Source organism: Dreissena polymorpha, chromosome 11 (assembly GCF_020536995.1).
Source record: "Dreissena polymorpha isolate Duluth1 chromosome 11, UMN_Dpol_1.0, whole genome shotgun sequence".
NCBI lineage: Eukaryota > Metazoa > Mollusca > Bivalvia > Myida > Dreissenidae > Dreissena > Dreissena polymorpha.
The window spans coordinates 34,550,165-34,571,816 of NC_068365.1; the positions used below are offsets into that span (position 1 = coordinate 34,550,165).

The window sequence follows — 21,652 nt, forward strand, 5'->3', positions numbered from 1 at the left end:
ATTTATGTTGATGATAACAAGGATTATTAAAAATGTATTTCATAATTTTTACACAGATTTTAAGTACATAAAACTGTTATCATAGTATTTCAGGAATATACATTGTAAATCATAATAGAAATTCTCTGGGTTTTTTGCAGGTCATCCACATGACAACGGGCCAACAGAAGTGGTCACAGAGAAAGTCCCAGGCGGACCTCAAACGGTAACAATGATTCTGAGACTGATTGTAGTCTGTCCAGTTTACCCCTTGGAATTAACCTTAAAGCCATGCTGTGGGAATAAGGGGCTTGATGCATGTTGTGTGTAAAGTGTCGTTCCAGATTAGCCTGTGCAGTCAGCACAGGCTTATCTGGGATGAAATTCCACTTTAATGGAAATTTTTTGTTTAAAGGAAGACTCTTCCTAGTGAAAATCCAGTTTAGGAAGACAGTGTTGTCCCTGATTAGCCGATGCAGACTGCAAAGCTTATCTGGGACAATACTTTACTCACATGCATTACGCCCAGTTTTCCCAGAGCGTGGTTCAACTTCTGTATGTCACATGGCTAAGAGACTCACTCAGCCTTCTGTATGTCACATGGCTAAGAGACTCACTCAGCCTTCTGTATGTCACATGGCTAAGAGATTCACTCAGCCTTCTGTATGTCACATGGCTAAGAGACTCACTCAGCCTTCTGTATGTCACATGGCTAAGAGATTCACTCAGCCTTCTGTATGTCACATGGCTAAGAGACTCACTCAGCCTTCTGTATGTCACATGGCTAAGAGATTCACTCAGCCTTCTGTATGTCACATGGCTAAGAGATTCACTCAGCCTTAAATGTTGTTACTTACTCTACATGTACTTGACTGCTCTCCCAACTAACACAATGGCTTACATACATTTTATGCCCCCCGGTAGGGTGGCATATAGCAGTTGAACTGTCTGTCAGTCAGTATGTCAGTCAGTCTGTCCGTCCGCCAGAAAAAAACTTTAACATTGGCCATAACTTTTTCAATATTCAAGATAGCAACTTGATATTTGGCATGCTTGTGCATCTCATGAAGCTGCACATTTTGAGTGGTGGAATTTCATGGTCAAGGTCATCCTTCAAGGTCAAAGGTCAAAAAAAATATTTCTAAGCGGCGTTCATCTCATGAAGCTGCACATTTTGAGTGGTGGAAGTTGAGGGTCAAGGTCATCTTTCAAGGTCAAATGTCAACATTTTTTTTTTCAAAGCGGCGCAATAGGGGGCATTGTGTTTCTGATGAACACATCTCTTGTTAACTCTATTATGTCATTGCAACAATTTTACTTTGGATCTTATTTCATAGAGACAATTAGATACATTCATGGGAAAACAAAATTCTCCAAAAGCAATGCTTTCTTTTTCTCTGCAGAGAAAAGGATCCACTTACTTCCATAATCCAGGACAATTATATCAATTTATAATGCAGAAAGCATATCTAATTTTCTGGTTGACATATATTGTATATTGTTCACAAATTATGTATGGGTTATTAGCATTCCAGTGTTGCTTGTAGTGAAATGCCAAAAGAGTTCATGGTGCAGTCGGTAAATTACTGGTACCACATTCATGTGTTGTGATCGTATTCATAAATAGTGAAATCCAATAATCTGCAAATATCCAGAACAAAACAAAACATGTCTAATCACAATCATGACTACACAAGTATATTTTATTGGTACTTTCCTACATTGATGACTGCATCAAACTGAAATCATGCCCCTGTACAATAATATACAGGTCTTGTGAAATTTATATATTCATCCGGTACGGTATAACTACCGTAATTACTCTATGTTTTCGGACACTCTAAGTTTTTGGACACCCCCTTTTTTTAGCAAAAATAATTAATTTTCGTGACTCTTTATTTTCGGACACACGAGTTTTCGTCCGTTATTTATGTCTCTAAGTTTTCTGACAGTATATTGTACAGCGCTATTTTACCAAATTTCGAACCTGTTTTCGATATCTAATGAGACTTCGATCATGGGGTTTTACAACCAGATTAACATCATAAAACATTGTGGGTGCATGCCTGAGGGCAATGGACAATTACATTTGCGTTATTGGGTAAATAACCTTGTATACCGGTATTAAACAATGGTTTCGCCCGATAGCATAAGCGTTATGACAATTGCCAGGGGTAGTGCCAATTAACAGTTCAATTATCTACAGCAATGGTACTACCCCTTCTCAGTAAAATAACTGTGACAAATACTAAATGTTTCAAATTGTGATGCACCCTATTACAAGTTTTACGAACAACAACTATCGGAAATGAAAAAACAAAGAATTCATAGTTTGCTTTTTTTATTGCGTTAATTACAGGTTCATACAAGCGTGTATCGGTACATCACATGCTCATTTTTGAACTCGTTGGTCAAAGTACAACCTTAAAGTAACTTTCTGTCAAATAAATTAAGCATTTACAATTATTTAAAATGCAGTGCAAACATGTATAACTGTAATTTATACTATACGGCATGGTATTTTACAAGCGCGTGCTATTACCGGTAGTCGTTGATACAATTGACGCTATTTTCGGACACTTCCATTTTTTACTCTAAAAAGTTTTCGGACACCTGTATTTTGTTAATATTTATCGTATCTTAGTTTTTGGACACGAAAACAAATAATTATTTTTAAGTGTCCGAAAACGTAGAGTAATTACCAGGCTTGGCGAAATTGCCGGTCCGCCGGTCCTGACCGGCAGATTTCAATTTGGTCCGGCAGGTTTAACAAGAATGTCGGTCCTGGTGACCGGCAAAATGTGAAATGATTGCAAACAAATCTTTTTTTTTTCAAGTTGAAAATTCGAAGAGCAAATCGCTTACTACATCATGAAAATGAAATCGCTCGTTGTTTTGATGTTTGCTGTAGGTTTGTTACGTACAATTAGCAAATCCAACTTGTTACACAACACCTACTTTAAACTCGTTTGCAAAATCGCCAACTGCGTTCTAACAAAAAAGATCTTGATAGCTTTTACATATTTTTCAAGTAGGATAAGGACAATAAAATATGGTATCGTGATCAACACAACCATATGCATACGCCATTTTTCATAAGTGTAAAGAGTACAGTGCATTATGGGGCAGAGCTTTCATTGGACGAGCGAATTTAAATTTAGATTGAATGCAATACGATACATGTACAAAGAAATGTTTTTATTGCATCATATGCAGTGCCATGTAAAAAAACGTGCTTCCCGGGGACTTTCTGATACTGGTCAAAAATGAAAATGAATCTCTGTTAACAATTACACTGCGTTAGCATGTAAATAAATCGTCTTTTTTATTTAATTAATTACTAGTAAACGTTCTGAAAAATGAAATGCCTTAATCATTAAATGTCAGGTAACGTGTTTTGTACTGTGCGCAGTATATTTTAACAGCCGCTCCAAACTGCAATCATATTAAAGTAAGAATGTTTAAATCGTTTCGGATAACTTTAATTTGATAATTATTCGGCTTGCACATACGTTATTGAAATTATCGCACCGAACCGTTCTAATAGGGAATACATGTAATAAAAACTGACACGCGAATTTTTCACAACATGATTGACATTACACAACCGATTAACACCAATTAGCTGCCAGTGTAACCTCTAAGCGATTAAAATCAATTTAATGGCCGGTTGAATAAAGAGATCAAGATGTGATCGCTGCCATTTTTGAATTTTCTAGTTAAGTTGTTGTTGCTTTACGGTCCGGCTAAATTTTCTCCGGACCGGCACATTTTCTGAAATGCCTGTCCGGATGACCGGCAGATTTTTTCTAATTTCGCCATGCCTGAATTACGGTATATTGTACAGATTAAAAGATGTTAAAGAACTAAGCATTCTAAAATGAAACAATTTTCAAACCCTTCTCCTATAAAAAAAATGTTCTTAATATATTCATCATTTGTTGTCTGTTAATTTGGATTTTTTTTTAAATAACCTGGTGTCACTGCTGCTATATAGACCTCTGTTATGTAACGCTCATCTTAGTCTCCCCGCCCCCCCCCCCCTCACTCAAACAGCAATTATTGCCTGTGTTCTCATTGTACATTTGTATGATTTCCCCATATTTGCAGTTTGAAAGTGAGGCTACACTAGTTGACCCCAATGACCCTAAGAATGGGGTCAGAGTTCGCACAAGGTCAGGGGTAGGTTTTGCATAACTAAATGGGATGTTGTATTGTGGTTGTATTGTGGTTGGTTGCATATACATTTAACACTATTATTCTGTAATAGTGAAAATTGTTCCTATGACAATACCGAATGAAAAATTTACCATTATGTCACTATCAATCGTGCATACTCAATTTTTTTGTAAAGCATGACTTTTGGTCTTTGGATGCGCCAATATGAGTAACTATCATAATGTACTAAAAATATTGGTAAATGAAAACATATTATATTATGAATGTATCTAATCCACCAAGTTACTAGAAGTCTTTGACAAGCTAAATTCCAAATACCTGGGTACTCTTTGAATATTATAAGTATGTAAGGTACATAACCACTTTGTACATTGTTATGCCCCCCTTCGAAGAAGAGGGGGTATATTGTTTTGCTAATGTCTGTCCGTCGGTCCGTATGTCCGTCCGTCCACCAGATGGTTTCCGGATGATAACTCAAGAAGGCTTAGGCCTACGATCATGAAACTTCATAGGTACATTGATCATGACTCGCAGATGACCCCTATTGATTTTGAGGTCACTAGGTCAAAGGTCATGGTCACGGTGACCCGAAATAGTAAAATGGTTTCCGGATGATAACTCAAGAACGCTTATGCCTAGGATCATGAAACTTTATAGGTACATTGATCATGACTCGCAAATTACCCCTATTGATTTTGAGGTCACTAGGTCAAAGGTCAAGGTGACCTGAAATAGTTAAATGGTTTCTGGATGATAACTCAAGAACGCTTATGCCTAGGATAACGAAACTTCATAGGTACATTGATCACGACTCGCAGATGACCCCTATTGATTTTCAGGTCACTAGGTCAAAGGTCAAGGTCACTGTGACCCGAAACAGTAAAATGGTTTCCAGATGATAACTCAAGAACGCTTATGCTTAGGATCATGAAACTTCATATGTTCATTGATCATGACTCGCAAATGACCCCTATTAATTTTCAGGTCACTAGGTCAAAGGTCAAGGTCACGGTGACTCGAAACAGTAAAATGGTTTCCGGATGATAACTCAAGAATGCTTACACCTAGGATCATGAAAATTCCTAGGTTCATTGATCATGACTGGCAGATAACCCCTATTAATTTTCAGGTCACTAGGTCAAAGGTAAAGGTCAAAGTGACTTGAAACAGTAAAATGGTTTCCTGATGATAACTCAAGAATAATTAGGCCTAGGATCATGAAACTTCATAGGTACATTGATAATGACTTGCAGATGACCCCTATTGATTTTCAGGTCACTAGGTCAAGGTCAAGGTCACAGTGACAAAAACATATTCACACAATGGCTGCCACTACAACTGACAGCCCATATGGGGGGGCATGCATGTTTTACAAACAGCCCTTGTTATAATTTTATTTTTAGTTTTTAATTACATACACTTTTTACAATATATGGACACATTCTTGATAATTGACGCGAAAAAACACACACAATAATATGACTATTTCTAGTCATAGAGTATAAGATTAGTGCTGAAGACAGGATCAGCGTTTTAGCAAAATCTTAAAAAGCCCCAGCATTTCCCAACAAATAATCTTACACTTAACTTATTTTATTCTTATTCCATCATTTTTGCATTTTTATGTGTTGATTAAAAAAGTAACAAAAAGGAATGGCTGAAAAGAACACTAAAACATTTAATGACATGATTAAAAAAAAAACTATGGCTCGTGTTCACTTTATCCGAGCGTTGTTGAATACATAAAAATTTATCAAATGGAGTTGATCTTGTTAATTGTGGGTTTGATGATGGGATAAAACTCAAACCTGATCCTCATCAACATCATTTTTGTTAAAAATATAATAATTGTCGCCATTACCATCATCACCACCTTGACCCTGATCCTGAGTATCATCATCATCAAAATGATCATCATCATCACAATGGTAATCATCATCAAAATGGTAATCATCATCAAAATGGTAATCATCATCAAAATGGTAATCATCATCAAAATGGTAATCATCATCACAATGGTAATCATCATCAAAATGATTATCATCATCAAAATGATTATCATCATTACCGTCATCATCATCAAAATGGTAATCATCATCAAAATGATTATCATCATTAAAATGATTATCATCATTACCGTCATCATCATCAAAAAGTCATCACCATCATTAAAATGATGATCATCATCAAAATGATTATCATCATTACCATCATAATCATCATCATCAAAATGGTCATCATGATCATGTACTAGTTCTTCATTTCTTCGTTATTTTTAAGTAAGGGATTTTCTTGAACAAGATGGAATGTTGAACTATTCATTTTGATGTTATTAAGCAGGAAGATGTGTTCATGGTTTATATTTACATGCCCTTATTTCTGACATTATTGATTAAGTATTTGCCAAATTATTTCGGCTTGTCCAAATGACATAAAGTAATCCATACCTCTGGACCCTATTCAGTTGTTTAACTGCATTACCACTTCACTTCAAAATGCATGAAATTTACCTGTGATATTGACTTTTCCAATATTTTCTGACATGGAAAATATCTAAAAAAAATATGAAATAAATAATGGTTTATTTGACACATACTATTACATGTAAACAAATCCTTTGTGGACTATTTCATTTAGGTTTGTAATTTGTCGAAAATGTTAGAAATGTTGCATATATTTAAATATATTTACTACCTTATATGTTGCCTATTGATTTCTGCCACTTTAATATAAATACTGGTGTATTTGTCATGTATATTATTAAAACAATTTTATACAAGAAATATAAGACACAAGACATTAGGATGCAAATTATCACAAAATCTACTTATAACAAGTTTCATTTAAATGATCCATGGGATCAAATTTATCAAAGTCTTCATTGTTACTGAAAATGACTGTCTTCATTCATTTAAAGTCACATATTTTTTCTTTTAACAGTAACACCATCTGTCCCACTTTAACAGTGTCCATAACTAAAAAAGTAATGGTGCAAAGGGGCAGCAACTTTGCCAGCATATCAATCAGCGTACATTTGTTCACCTCTGTTTTGGATTGGATGTTTCATACACTGCAAATGTTGTGGCACATTTTAAACAAGAAATATCTTTAAAAAAGATATACGGCGTAAATAGTTTAATGAATGAGATCAAGGATAGCGAATGTCTTTTTCTGTGCAGTTCTTAGCTGCATCACACGCAGTACGGGATGTTACGGGGAGTTTTCGCGGCTTATTTTACATTATAACATATTGCTGGTCATAAACCTATAGATACAAAACAGAAAACCAAAAGAAGAATGGAAGTGAAATTTAAACATATGAGTCAACCGGCCACACGAGAAGTATCCGTATTTATAGGCGCGTTCTTCGAACAAACCTGTTTTAGTGGTTTGTCGGGCATTGCTATTTGATTCGATTATTAACAGTATCAATTATCATCGTGCTAATGCTTAAAGTAATATTATGGGCATTTTGCACTGTTGAATTGAGCTGAAAAGAATTAACAGGTCAAAATAGTTAGTTAAAATGTGGTTACTGATTAATTATCTGCAACTCACCTTGCTACCAGTTGTTTATAAAAATATATTTTATATTCGATATTCTTACGTGACCCACCCAGTCCTGTAAGCTGAAATGATCCGTAAAACAATTTCGTGTCTTTGTGTCGTATGAACAAATCTGCACTAAAACTAAATTTAGGTTCAACTCGTAAACGCATGATCAGTTGTCAAACGAAAGTACGGTTGATATTCAAATGCATTATTTTTCTCTTTCTGGTATATTGTTTTAGTATGATGATGCTGCATTAATAAATATAAGTGTATATGAAGTAGAAACATCAAAAATAATCAACGGTTGCGATAGACACCTATAAACTGTTACATGCTCATAATATCACTTTCGTACATTAGGCAATATGGACGAATAATTATTGTTAAATTTATCAACAATAATATTTATCATTGTATTGTTGAAAACACATTAAGAATCTATTATTTACATACCATAATTATATTGCTGAATATCTTCATTTAACATATTTCTGGTCTAAAGAAAATTCCAGGTCACCTAGTTCACGGATAGCGTCTTTATTATATAACGATTATTTTACTGACCGCCAACTCCGGTGATGACCTGTATATAAACTCTGAATGTCCGCGAATTGACCCGATATACCTCGCGGGTTGAAATGCAATGCTTTAAAGTGAGGCCTCGCTTCCATTGCTCTTTATACTTTTACATGTTAACATGTTGACAGGAATAAGGAAGTAAGTACTAAATATGAGAACATAGCCTTTTAAGTATAAACGCTCTTGCGCTGGTAATACTCTGAAAATAAAAGGTGTACGCACAAACTGTATTGATGTCGAGAATTGAGTGTAAAACTGTTCTATCTATTAAGCCTTTTCATTCGAGATAAAATTGTTTCATACAGTAAAACAGTGTTACAAAGACGCGGATATGTTTCCAATGTTCTGGTGGTATACTCAAATCAGCCAATGGAATAAATGAAGTGTATTCATTCGTACCTAGCCGCGGGAAATTTTATTGGAATTTTATTGGACACTTACAAAGGTCAGGCTAAGGTGAAAAGCTGGCTTATGCAGCTTACGCCGAAAAAAATTGTGTAAGTGGTATTGCATCTAACTCAAAAAGTATCTGTGTCCTTGGGACATATTAATATTTTTACTCAACCTCTGTGTACTTAAAATGTGAAACCAGCTGTGCTTTGTGTTGCCAGAGTCAGAATGAAGAGTTCACGATGTTCTTCAAAGATGGCGCTCGACGAATTGACTTTGTCTTGGCCTATGAAATGGGAACCACAGCGGAACAGGAAAACAGAGTTAAAAAGCGGGAATACTTTCTAGACATGATTAAGAAAGAAGGATTGCACTTGGAACATGAGAAACCAGAGGTGATGTACTTTCAGACACCAATAGGGAATAAATTAAGGAAATATTGAAATTTGTTTCCCGTAATTGTGAATAACTTATAACATTTAAAAATATAACAAATTTATTTAGGATAAAATGTCTTAATTAGACATTTTTCATGTCTGATTCTCAAAAAATAAAGAATCTCATAAGTTATTCACTAAAGCTATTGAGACCTAAACTTTAACACTATACCCATATTGTGCATTTTAAAACAATGTACATGATTCACTCGATCTGTATGGATTCTGAAATGTTTGTCATCAAATGTAGTCAATAATTCTGTTCCTTGGAATCAGAGTATTGGAAAATGTAAATGTAAATTGCATATAAAGTAGCATACATATTTTTTTAACATATATTTCCCAAGTGAGCATAATAGATCTAGCTTTCAAGGAACTCTCCTATCTATTTCATCATGCAACTGCAACATTTATTTAATATATAGTAACTCTCTTATGGTTTATAGGAAATTGTCAGTGTATTAAAAGTGTTAATTCACTGTTTCAGCCAGTGAACTATGACCATGATATCGAATATTGTCTATAATTTTAACTGATTTGTTGTGAAATGATGTCAATATTATGATTTCATAATGCTATTATTGTTTAATCTTTTATTTTAACATGTGAACAAACATTGGAAAAGCATTAAATAAAAAGAAAATATATTCCTTTTGGTAGATTGTCAATTTTATTGAGGTTGTGATGATAGAATTAAAATATTGTGTTCATGGCTTCGCCATTGTTGTAACATTTAATTCTTTTTATCACTTCTGAATTGAAATTGATAATCTACCTAAACCAACAAATACACTATATCCTCAATATTTTGGCTATATGTTTAATCGTCGTACAATAATTTATTTAAGTCTTTAATTATTGACCAATCATAAGAATTTAGTTAATTTTCTAGTGTTACTTAAAAAACAAAAGAATTAGTATTTAAAGCTTTAAAATGAGTTGTATACTTTTTTGTCTACTTAATATACTATATGTTATGATTGCAACGTTTGTGTTTTAGGACTCTAAGAGTGGGAAGGTGGCCTTTATAAAGTGCCACGCCCCCTGGGAGGTTCTAGCAAAGGGGGCGGAGCTAATGAACATGAAGATGCCCTTAGCGGTTTGTATTGAACCCAACCCTATTATGCCCTCCCCTAAAAAATGCGGGGGGTATATTGCTTTGCACATGTCAGTAAGTCCATTGACATGTTATTTTACGCACAATATCTAGAGAAAGCATAGACATATCTATTGTTATTGGTACATCATCAAAAGTGTTAGGTTACTTGGCAGAAATGGTAGATACCATTTTATTTTAAAGTAACCGATCAAAGGTTGTATGGGATTAATTGAGCTATAAACATGTCATAAATAATAGTCAGTTAAAGTACAGTTTATACCCATTAAAAACCTCTCTTAAGTAGACTTTCAATTACAATAAAACATCATCTTAAGATGGGATACTCTGTGTTCTCCTAGCTCAGCTATTATGGAAACATTTTTAGATGGTCGCTTTAGCGACCGTCTAAAGTGTTTAGTGTAAAATTCAGGTCGATACGGCCTAGGTATGATTAACCCAATTCCCCCTTACTACGCGCAAGAAAGAGTTGTATAATTTATGCAATAGGTTTGAGTTCTCCAATTATGTTTATTCACCAATGGAAACATTATATTAATATGGTGTTAAATGCAATAGTTTCGAATGGTGTTTTATAGAAAAGAATAAAAAACAATGATGGTAGTGTACGTGTTGCGGAGGAGATTGTTTATGAATGATTAAAATAGTCCTCTTTCTGCTGTGTCTGCGTGACGTAGTTTTTCGCTCATCTCATTCATAACTCTGAGGCTGGCGATAAACAAAGGGGAGTCCGGGTGAGAATAACGCACTAGTATAAGGTTACGCTTGTTTATATTCACGGGTCTCAATTAATAATACGTTGACCACGAGTTCAACAATTATTACAGGGATACGATAGACAACATAAAAAATGTTTCATTATCGCTGAAACTGTTAAAAAACATTTAAATATAACAACAATATTCTCTAAAAAATGTAGTCTTGCTGTTTTGAAATAAGGTTTGGAATTTTGGTTTCTAAATAACTTAATTCAAAACAAAAGTTTAATTATAGTGTTTTTACTTGTTAGTCGCACATTTACCGCATTAAAATGTGTGTTATAATAGGCAAACCATACATTAGTAAAATTCAATCTGCCTGCGCACATAGAAGGAATGGGTCAATTAGGTGCTGCGTTTCCTTTGCTTACTTCAGTTAGAGGTCAATTCTTTACGTAATAGCAATCACAAGGCTCCGTGTCGTAGTCGCATGGTATTCGCGTTTTGCGTCCTATTTGGTCACGTGGTTCTTTTTTGCGGGTGTTTTGGCATTCATGATATGAGGCTATTAATAGATGCGCCTGTCGATAAACAAAGGAAAGTTTACGGGTTATAACAACGCAAAAGGTTACGCTCTCGCATACAACTCAATGACGTAGTACGGGTCGTAAATTGAGAGATTCGGGAAAAAGTTGACGCTTATTTATATTCTCAATTTATAAAACGTTGAACATAAGTTCAACAATAACTTCAGCGATACAATAGAAAAAAAACAAAAGTTTCATAATGCAGGGCTAGCGCTGGCCCAAAATATCTTTGAGCTACCCAGATCTAGGGGGTCCGGGGGCATGCTCCCCCCCCCCCCCCCCCCCAAAATCTTACCTTTAGACTTTGCATGTTTCGTCACAGAGTCTTTTTTCAGGATATTGCAACCTACAGTGAACGTGTTGGAATTCTGAACCTTAATGCATAGGTCACAGTACATTGATTTTGATTCATTCTCAAAGCGAAGCCAATTATTATCAACTTTCCATGACTCTTGGAATGCTCTAGTTTTTTTGTGTTTTATTATTTTTTATTTTTTTTGTTCAGACCCATTTTCGTCCAAAGGACGCTTTAAGGTTAAAGAAGCCATGCTAGCCACTGTACGGACAAAGTGGTTTCTTCCATTTATATTGTAGACGACATGAATTACTCTTCCTATGTGTTACAAATTCGTAACTTTAATTAAACTTTAATTGCAATTAAACCGCGCGTGTTTTTCACGTTTTCCTTTGATTATAATACGCCGCTGTTAGTAAGCATAGTGTGTGAGTAAAACGATCAAATTAATTATCACCTTTTCATTTCAATCGAAAATCGGCAGAAAGTTGTAACATCAACGACATAGAACTAATGATTAAATTATCACTCTTTAATTTAGATCGATAGTCAGCTTGGAAATAATTAATTTATTGTCACGCTTATTTTCATTTTTAATCTTATAATACGACATTTGCAACCGGCCGCTATTTTGTTTGCAGACGACAATATTAACTGTGTATTCAAAGCTCCACCCATTTTTACATTTCATTCAACAACGTCATTTCATGGGGTCTCACTAAAACGCATTTCATGTGTAAGCGAGCTCAGTTTTGATTGGCCAGCTACCATGTGCACTTCAATAACAATAAGGTCAAGCGATGTCTCGATACAGGTGCAGACCGGTTTTCGTTCACTGTTCAAATTGCGAATACTTTCATTGAAACAAAGAGAAAAATATAGAAAACCAGTTTCGGGTTTAAATGGCGGCTGTTTTCAATGAAATTTTAGGTTATATTACACTAATTCCGATTCCCATAGGGTCCCATTATAAAACTGACAACTTTCACAGCATTTTTCTTGCCTTTCCGACGTATCAATTTTTCCGAACCTGGTATCATTTTAAAGATGAATCTGTCATCTTCCAATAATTGCAATCAAAAACATACCGTCTAGCAACTTCTAAGAAAGTAAATCGCTGTCGAATGAACCCACCGTAGAAAAACGCGTTTCGGAATCCTAATTTCGACAAAAGCCCCACACAATAGAAAACACACCCTCAAAAGTTCATCTTTTAAGTTAGCTTCCAATCCAAGGCATCAAAGTACGCCAGACACATACAGGATATTACAAATAACCACAAAAGACATGTCTCACATTGTTAAATGGCTTATATTCAAGAAGAGAAAAGGAACTCTTTAGAAATAGGCACTACTTTCGAATGGACCACGGAGGGATACACAATGATTTAGTGTAATGTAACCTTTAAGGGAACTCAACTTTGTCCTATCTTTTTCAAACTTTCTCCACATGAGATTTCAACTATTTCCACAATGAATATGCAATTTCAGTGCATTCGGATGGGGGTAAAGGCCTTAAAATGGCCATTTAAAGCGGTGACTAAATTGGCTGCAGTCAAGTCGGAATGCATGATTTTTAGCTTATCTATTTTTTGAAAAAAAATTATGAGCTATTGTCATCACCTTGGCGTCGGCGTCGGCGTTGGCGTCGGCGTCCGGTTAAGTTTTGCGTTTAGGTCCACTTTTCTCAAAAAGTATCAATGCTATTGCATTCAACTTGGTACACTTACTTACTATCATGAGGGGACTGGGCAGGCAAAGTTAGATAACTCTGGCGTGCATTTTGACAGAATTATGTGCCCTTTTTATACTTAGAAAATTGAAAATTTTGGTTAAGTTTTGCGTTTAGGTCCATTTTTCTCAGTAAGTATCAATGCTATTGCATTCAAACTTGGTACACTTACTTACTATCATGAGGGGACTGGGCAGGCAAAGTTAGATAACTCTGGCGTGCATTTTGACAGAATTATGTGCCCTTTTTATACTTAGAAAATTGAAAATTTTGGTTAAGTTTTGTGTTTAGGTCCATTTTATTCCTTAAGCATCAAAGTTATTGCTTTCATACTTGCAACACTTACTAACTATCATAAGGGGACTGTGCAGGCAAAGTAATGTAACTCTGACTGGCATTTTGACAGAATTATGTGCCCTTTTTATACTTAGAAAATTGAAAATTTGATTAAGTTTTGTGGTAGGTCCACTTTATTCCTACAGTATCAAAGCTATTGCTTTCATACTTGCAACACTTAAGAACTATCCTAAGGGGACCGTGCAGGCAAAGTTATGTAACTCTGACTGGCATTTGGACGGAATTATGGGCCCTTTATACTTAGAAAATTGAAAATTTGGTTAAGATTTATGTTTTGGTCCACTTTACCCCTAAAGAATCATAGATATTGCTTTCATACTTGGAACACTCACAAACTATCATAAGGGTACAGTAAAAGGACAAGTTGCATAACTCTGGTTGTCATTGTTACGGAATTATGGCCCTTTTTTGACTTAGTAACTTTTTATATATGGTTAAATTTTGTGTTTCGATCCACTTTACTTCTTAAGTATCAAGGCTATTGCTTTCAAACTTCAAATATTTTCATGCTATCATGAGGTTACTGTACCTGGCAAGTTGAATTTTACCTTGACCTTTGAATGACCTTGACTCTCAAGGTCAAATTATTAAATTTTGCTAAAATTGCCATAACTTCTTTATTTATGATTAGATTGATTGATACTTTGACGAAACTACTCTTACCTGACATACCACAATAGACTCCACCCAAACCATTCCCCGTGCCCTCCCCCCTCCCCCCCCCCCCTCTAATTTTTTTTTTTTTTTTTTTTTTTTTGTTAAGATCATCTCACAAATGACCACCACACCCTCACACTATACCCCCCACCCCCACCCCACCCACCCCCCCCCACAATTTTTTTTTTTTTTTTTTATTTTTTTATTTTTTTTAAGATCATCTCACAAATTACCACCACACCCTCACACTATACCCCCCCGCCCCATTTTTTTTTTAAAACGGTTATGTTTGAAATACCGTCAAACCATCGCACCCAAAAAATACCCCCCCCCCATCGCCCCCCCCCCCCCCCCCCCCCCCCCCCCATTTTTTTTTTTTTTTTTTTTTTTTTTTTTCGCTTTTTTGGAAGATAATGTAATAAATGTCCACAACCCCACACTATACACCCCTCTTCACTCCACCCCTCCCTCCTTTGTGATTGAAAATGAGAGTCCCTTCACCTTTAAAAAGAAAATAGATGAGCGGTCTGCACCCGCAAGGCGGTGCTCTTGTTAGTCTAAGTGACGACAGCTGATTTTGTGTCTCCAATTATTGTTATGCGCAACTTTTATGGCAAAAACTGGTATCATTTGCATGCGAAATTCACCAATATATCAGCAAAAGGCCCAAATAAATGTATTGATTGTGAATCAGTGTACTTTTCTTGATGAAATAGGAGACTTTTTAAAAAAATTAAGCACTTTTTTCAATAAAAAACTCACTGACAGCATATAAAATCATGTTTTTTTAAGAAAATTATTATTAAAAGCTTCACTTTCAATCTAAACGTACACATTGCATTTACAAAAATTAATGCTATTATGATGAGAGGCATAATTTGCAGCTTTCAAGCCAATACAAGCCGGCTACCCAAAATTAACACTTAAAAAGGCGCAAATCGCTCCTTCAACAGCTTACGACACAAAGTGACACTTAATGCGCATCCAGATAGTCTCTCTCATATAAATAAGTCCTGTTAGCAACATTTTATTAAGTATTCCCTTTAAAATCCAGTGTTGAAAGCGTAAGTTTTGCAAAAATGCCCACAGTCACCATGCAAAAGAGCACGTTTGCTAAGGAATTCCTACGCGACTGGCCACACTAATGTCGTGGCAGGAAAGTCATTTGGGTGTGATTCCTCTGTAGTTCAGTGTACATTCATTCCACTACCTGGGGATGACTATCAGGATCAATTTTCCCAGCTTGGTGTAGTGTTGACCTTTCAGGATGTTGATGGATCGTCCACAAGCGCTGCACCACTGCGGCCTCTGTTCAGGACAGAGTCGGATTGAGGTGTACACAAACCCGCAGTCAGGCAAGGATCATCCAGACCTTTAATAAAATAAAATGTTTAGGCCCCTGAAACTGGCAATTATGTTCAACACTGAGATAAGGAAACACATAGAGGAGACATCATGCCATGGCTTTCTCATTATCGACACGGCAAACTCGAGCAGCTGGGGACTTGGCTCTAAACAAAAACAGGTATGCTCCATCAATGTGAGCAAGATGGCATGTCAGAGTTAAAAAGGGCAAACAAACATACAAAAGAGATATAAAGGAAATGAGAAATTAAATGCCAGAAGTAATTTTAAGTATTGTTTTTCTGTCTGCAAGGGTTGCTGTGGAAAATAGTGCTTAACGCATAGTTTGGCCTGTAGGGGTTCTGCTAGCAAGAACAAATCGAAGTCATATCTGCCCGCGAACTGTAAGCTTGAGATAACCATATCTGATGAAGTACTGCTTTGAGAATGCATTCTGATTTATTGAACCAGATCGCATTGACAGCACAAGGCTTCAGACCCCCCAAAAGTGTGAGGCTTTCAATAGTGCTTACCTGATACCAGACCGCATTGCCCAAGACAGTGACTTTCTCTCGGAACTGCACAGGCTGCATCCGCAGCACAATCCTTAAGCTCAATCATGGTCTGGCTGGCTCTGAAATAGTGAAATCTGAATTTACAGATGCTCATTTGTCTAAAGGTTATGAGTTTATTGCCTATCTTATTAAAAGCAAACACAATGACATGCTTAAGAAGACATGTGCATTTCTGAAAAGACATACAGCTGCCCGATACTTGACTAGGAAAAGGCGCTATGGTCTTCACTCTGAAATTCATTACTCTAAGGGCTTAACAGAACAAAAGCCAGATCTTACAGCTAAATGGCCCCACCTGCAGCTAAATATGCTTTATAGGTTGAAAATAAAGTTATTTGTCTGAAGAACTAGTGCTATTAACTCATCAGCTATGTTGCTCCACTGGCCGCAATTCTGTAAACATAGTGTATTTATGGAAATACCTAGTCTACCACCTGCTGCGCACCACTACGTCCACTGTAAATACACAGCTAAGTTAGTACTTTAACGAACAAACTGAAATTCATGTGTTAATTAAACAATCAGTATGATGACTCACATCGAAATCATGTCCAGTGCACCAGTCAGAGCAAGACAGCTAGCAAATTGTTGACCATCTATGTCTCAAGGACAAACGGTCAGGCCTACAAACAAAGAGAAAAATGGCATAAATGGGTTGCATGCATGTAATTTGGCATATTTTTCATCTTGCTCTCCACCTGAAACTTCAATCTATGGACATAATAATATTTACATTTAAGATTTGTTGGAAATGTTACCCTTACTTGTCCATACCAGGTCCCCCACCCATCCGGAACAGTCCAAAACCACCTAAAACATCCATTTGGACCAAAATATTGACATCTCTCATCTATTTTAGCACCCAAATCATCAAAACATTCATTAAAATTCATTTTCTACTTGTCTCGCTTGCAGACGAATCCATGTGACCTTGACATTGCAGTAAATGTGCTTTTTAAAGGTTATATTACACTAATTCCGATTCCCATAGGGTCCCATTATAAAACTGACAACTTTCACAGCATTTTTCTTGCCTTTCCGACGTATCAATTTTTCCGAACCTGGTATCATTTTAAAGATGGATCTGTCATCTTCCAATAATTGCAATCAAAAACATACCGTCTCGCAACTTCTAAGAAAGTAAATCGCTGTCGAATGAACCCACCGTAGAAAAAACCCGTTTCGGAATCCTAATTTCGACAAAAGCCCCACACAATAGAAAACACACCCTCAAAAGTTCATCTTTTAAGTTAGCTTCCAATCCAAGGCATCAAAGTACGCCAGACACATACAGGATATTACAAATAACCACAAAAGACATGTCTCACATTGTTAAATGGCTTATATTCAAGAAGAGAAAAGGAACTCTTTAGAAATAGGCACTATTTTCGAATGGACCACGGAGGGATACACAATGATTTAGTGTAATTTAACCTTTACGAGATTTTAGCATTTTCGCAAATCGGATATTTCTTGAACCAAATTCTCAATATTTTCGCAAATGGCTCAAGTGGCGAACGACAGTCCGAGCCCTGTAATCGCTAAACCCGAATATAACAAACAATTTATAATAATAATACGAATGCAATAGTAGAAGGTTAGTAGAAGGTTACGCTTGTTTATATTCACAGTTCTCAATACATAGACAGTTGGATATGAGTTCATCAATTACTACAGGCATACTATAGGCAACCTCGAAAATGCTTTTTAATCGCTAAAACCGAAAACAACCATATATATTATATTAAATATATTTATAACAATAAATGTCTTTTAAAAATGTAGTCGGGGTATACGCTGACTTTGAAATAAAGTTAGCAATTTACTTTTCTAAATAATTAAATACAATTAAACAAAAGTTAAACTATTGTGTTGTGTTATTCACTTGTAAGCTGCATATTCACTGCATGAAATGTGTGTAAGCATTGTCAAACCACACATTAGTGTGAGTAAATAAAAAATATACTTCGGGAGAGCACTTCATATGTGTCCTCATATGCTTTGTTATGAGTATCTTTCTTCACTATCGAAATATATCGTATGTTTATATTTGATTGAAACGCAGTTTTCTTTCGACACATTTAAATCACACGTCAATAGCGCCGTCATGCGAAAATGGGTCTTATGCGTTTCGGCGAGCGTTTGTTAAACCCAACATGTGCTTTTGTGCAGTCAGGCCATAGGCGATGCTGTTCGCTTTAAAATCACTCAATATGTTATGTTTCTCCTTACCAGAAGGAGGGATAGCTGAGTGGGCTATTTATATGATGGGCGCATATGGAATAAGACCCATTTTCGCATGACGAGGGTCATTACAAATCTCATTGCGAATTGAAAATGCCACAATTAAGAACAATGCTTTTTGATACAAAATTGAATTCAAAATAGCAAACTTGTTAATAATGGCAGCCTATCCACACATTAAGGAATGATTCCAGACGTGCTGACAAAGTACGGCAAACATTGTGGTATGATAATTAAACGATTTTCTCTTATCGTGACACTATACTATTTCGCTAATGATTGTTTTCTCGTCTTGGAGGCCAAAGTGAAATTCTGCGAGATGGATTTTAACGCGTAATTGTAACAGGGCCACAATTTTTGTCGTTTGAGCATACAGAGAGTAGTCCGGAATTCCTTGCACTGAACATTGCTACATCCTTTGAATTGAGCACATACGCAGTGATGTAGCAAAAATTCAGAGGTTATATCTTGAATCAGCTTATTAAATATTTGAAAATATTCATGCGTGTCTGTTGGCGTTATGTTTAAGTCACTAAGATGAAAACTGAAACAGCTACGCTTAAAAGCGCATTAGTGCTCTATACCTATGTTTATGTTAGCGTTGTTGACAGCGTGTGAACTGCTCGGGTAACAAAAGTAAAGCATAAACAGCAATGTTTATATACTTTTATTCCTCCATATACAAGATACGAAGATTATTGTATATTTTGAATTTGTATATGGTTTCAAAAATCAAAAGTTTTGTACACGGAACTTTCATTATGCCCCCCCTTCGAAGAAGAGGGGGTATATTGCTTTGCTCATGTCGGTCTGTTGTCGGTCCGTCCACCAGGTGGTTGTCAGACGATAACTCAAGAACGCTTGGGCCTAGGATCATGAAACTTCATAGGTACATTGATCATGACTCGCAGATGACCCCTATTGATTTTGAGGTCACTAGGTCAAAGGTCAAGGTCACGGTGTCCCGAAATAGTAAAATGGTTTCCGGATGATAACTCAAGAACGCATACGCCTAGGATCATGAAACTTCATAGGTAGATTGATCATGACTCGCAGATGACCCCTATTGATTTTTAGGTCACTAGGTCAAAGGTCAAGGTCACGGTGACCCGAAATAGTAAAATGGTTTTCGGATGATAACTCAAGAACGCATACGCCTAGGATCATGAAACTTCATGGGTAGATTGATCATGACTCGCAGATGACCCCTATTGATTTTTAGGTCACTAGGTCAAAGGTCAAGGTCACGGTGACCCGAAATAGTAAAATGGTTTTCGGATGATAACTCAAGAACGCATATGCCTAGGATCATGAAACTTCATTGGTAGATTGATCATGACTTGCAGATGACCCCTATTGCTTTTGAGGTCACAAGGTCAAAGGTCAAGGTCGCGGTGACCCGAAATAGTAAAATGATTTTCAGATGATAACTCAAGAACGCTTTTGCCTAGGATCATGACACTTCATAGGTACATTGATAGTGACGTAGATGACCCATATTGATTTTCAGGTCACTAGGTCAAAGGTCAAGGTCACAGTGACAAAAATCGTATTCACACAATGGCTGCCACTACAACGGACAGCCCATATGGGGGGCATTTCTGTTTTACAAACAGCCCTTGTTATGAATTTATATTCTTGGTGAGATAGTCATTTGATACTAGAAATATATTCCTTTAATGTGATGGTGACTGCAAATTTTCTTTATATTAAGTTCTCATTACCATTTTCATCATACTTTCTATGCTTTCAGAACTTCCAAAAAGCATGTTGTTTTTATTTTGTCTGACTTATTTCTATGAAATAATAAGGATGATAAAAAGTGCACACAAAACTCGACCTGTGCGCTATAACACACACTTTATAAAGTTGAATGGCGTGTGTTCATTTCAAACTTGCGATTGATTTTCAAAAATGAATTGCGTGTTAAATTATGCAATAGCGAACATCTTCAGTGCCTTCAGCGCTTTGATGATTCTTCCTACAGTAAATACATTCCAGCATGATTTCCACCTAGACATGGTGTTTATAAAAGCCCTGTTCCAGCCAGAGGTATAACCCATGTGTTGACTTTATTGCTGGCTGATTTCTGTGTGTAAGAGATTGAAATATTTGAAATTGAAAAAGAGGATTATGCCTATACATGTTCTACAAACGTAACTTGTGTGAGTCCAAACCTTATAATTCTCTTAACTGCCTGTTCCCCAAAGCAGTTTGCAAAAGCCTGCCCTTAGTTCATTGTGAACCTTTTCTCTTAAACTATATATTGTCAAAGGTTTGAGCTGCCACCGGTTTAATTAGGCCCGCTATTATTTTATTTGAACCTATCTTCATTAACTATATGTTGTCCAAGGTATAAGGCCTGATGAGTTTTTATTAGGCCTGCCTGCCCTAATTTAAGTTTGAACCTTTTTACTCTTACTCAGTTTTGTTACTGTGTAGGTTTTATTAAGGTAATATCTATTCTTTTCCGTTGGTAGAACCAATAATAAGCATAGAAAAAAAGATATCTTAACAGTTCTGCTTATTCATTTGTGTTTAATGTATGATAATTGTCCCATTGGTGCAAAAAGGTACAATGTGCCCTCTTATTTAACATGGTACCTATTTGCAACCATGGGGCGATTTGGTGAAGGAAAATGGTGCAACTCACTCCCAATAAAATGTTCATACCTGTTTTAGTTGTTTGATGTTTATAAATTCTGGAATCTCAGAACAAAATGCTTAAAAATGTAATGGTTTTCCTGTAAAACAAGGAATACAAAAAATAGAACATTAAAGTGTTTATATATTGTATTGTTTTAAACACTGTTTTAAGAGAAAAGGTTCACAATGTTTGGTGATAAAATTCCCTAATTTTGTTGAAAACAAAGGCCAATTTCCAATGTGACTGCTTAACATATATGTAAACAGTAAGCGGATTTAATAGAA

General features: G+C 36.0%; 1 protein-coding gene and 2 long non-coding RNA genes across 4 annotated transcripts in view; 2 read left to right on the forward strand and 1 right to left on the reverse strand.

Annotated features, from left to right (window-relative positions):
- The window catches only part of LOC127851395 (anoctamin-4-like), a 90,690-nt gene that overhangs the window by 23,855 nt on the left and 45,183 nt on the right, over nt 1–21,652 (forward strand). For both annotated transcript variants that reach the window (XM_052385153.1, XM_052385154.1), the window contains exons 4-6: nt 141–205; nt 8,901–9,074; nt 10,117–10,215. In XM_052385153.1, coding sequence (XP_052241113.1) covers nt 141–205; nt 8,901–9,074; nt 10,117–10,215 — 338 coding nt within the window. The remainder of the gene's footprint in view (nt 1–140; nt 206–8,900; nt 9,075–10,116; nt 10,216–21,652) is intronic.
- On the forward strand, nt 4,595–5,211 carry LOC127851434 (uncharacterized). The gene is made up of 3 exons (XR_008035763.1): nt 4,595–4,815; nt 4,955–5,012; nt 5,164–5,211. It is a non-coding gene; the product is annotated as an uncharacterized LOC127851434 (long non-coding RNA).
- Nucleotides 15,454–17,632, reverse strand: LOC127851429 (uncharacterized). The gene is made up of 3 exons (XR_008035758.1): nt 17,016–17,632; nt 16,436–16,536; nt 15,454–15,930 (listed from the first exon to the last, which is right to left on the reverse strand). It is a non-coding gene; the product is annotated as an uncharacterized LOC127851429 (long non-coding RNA).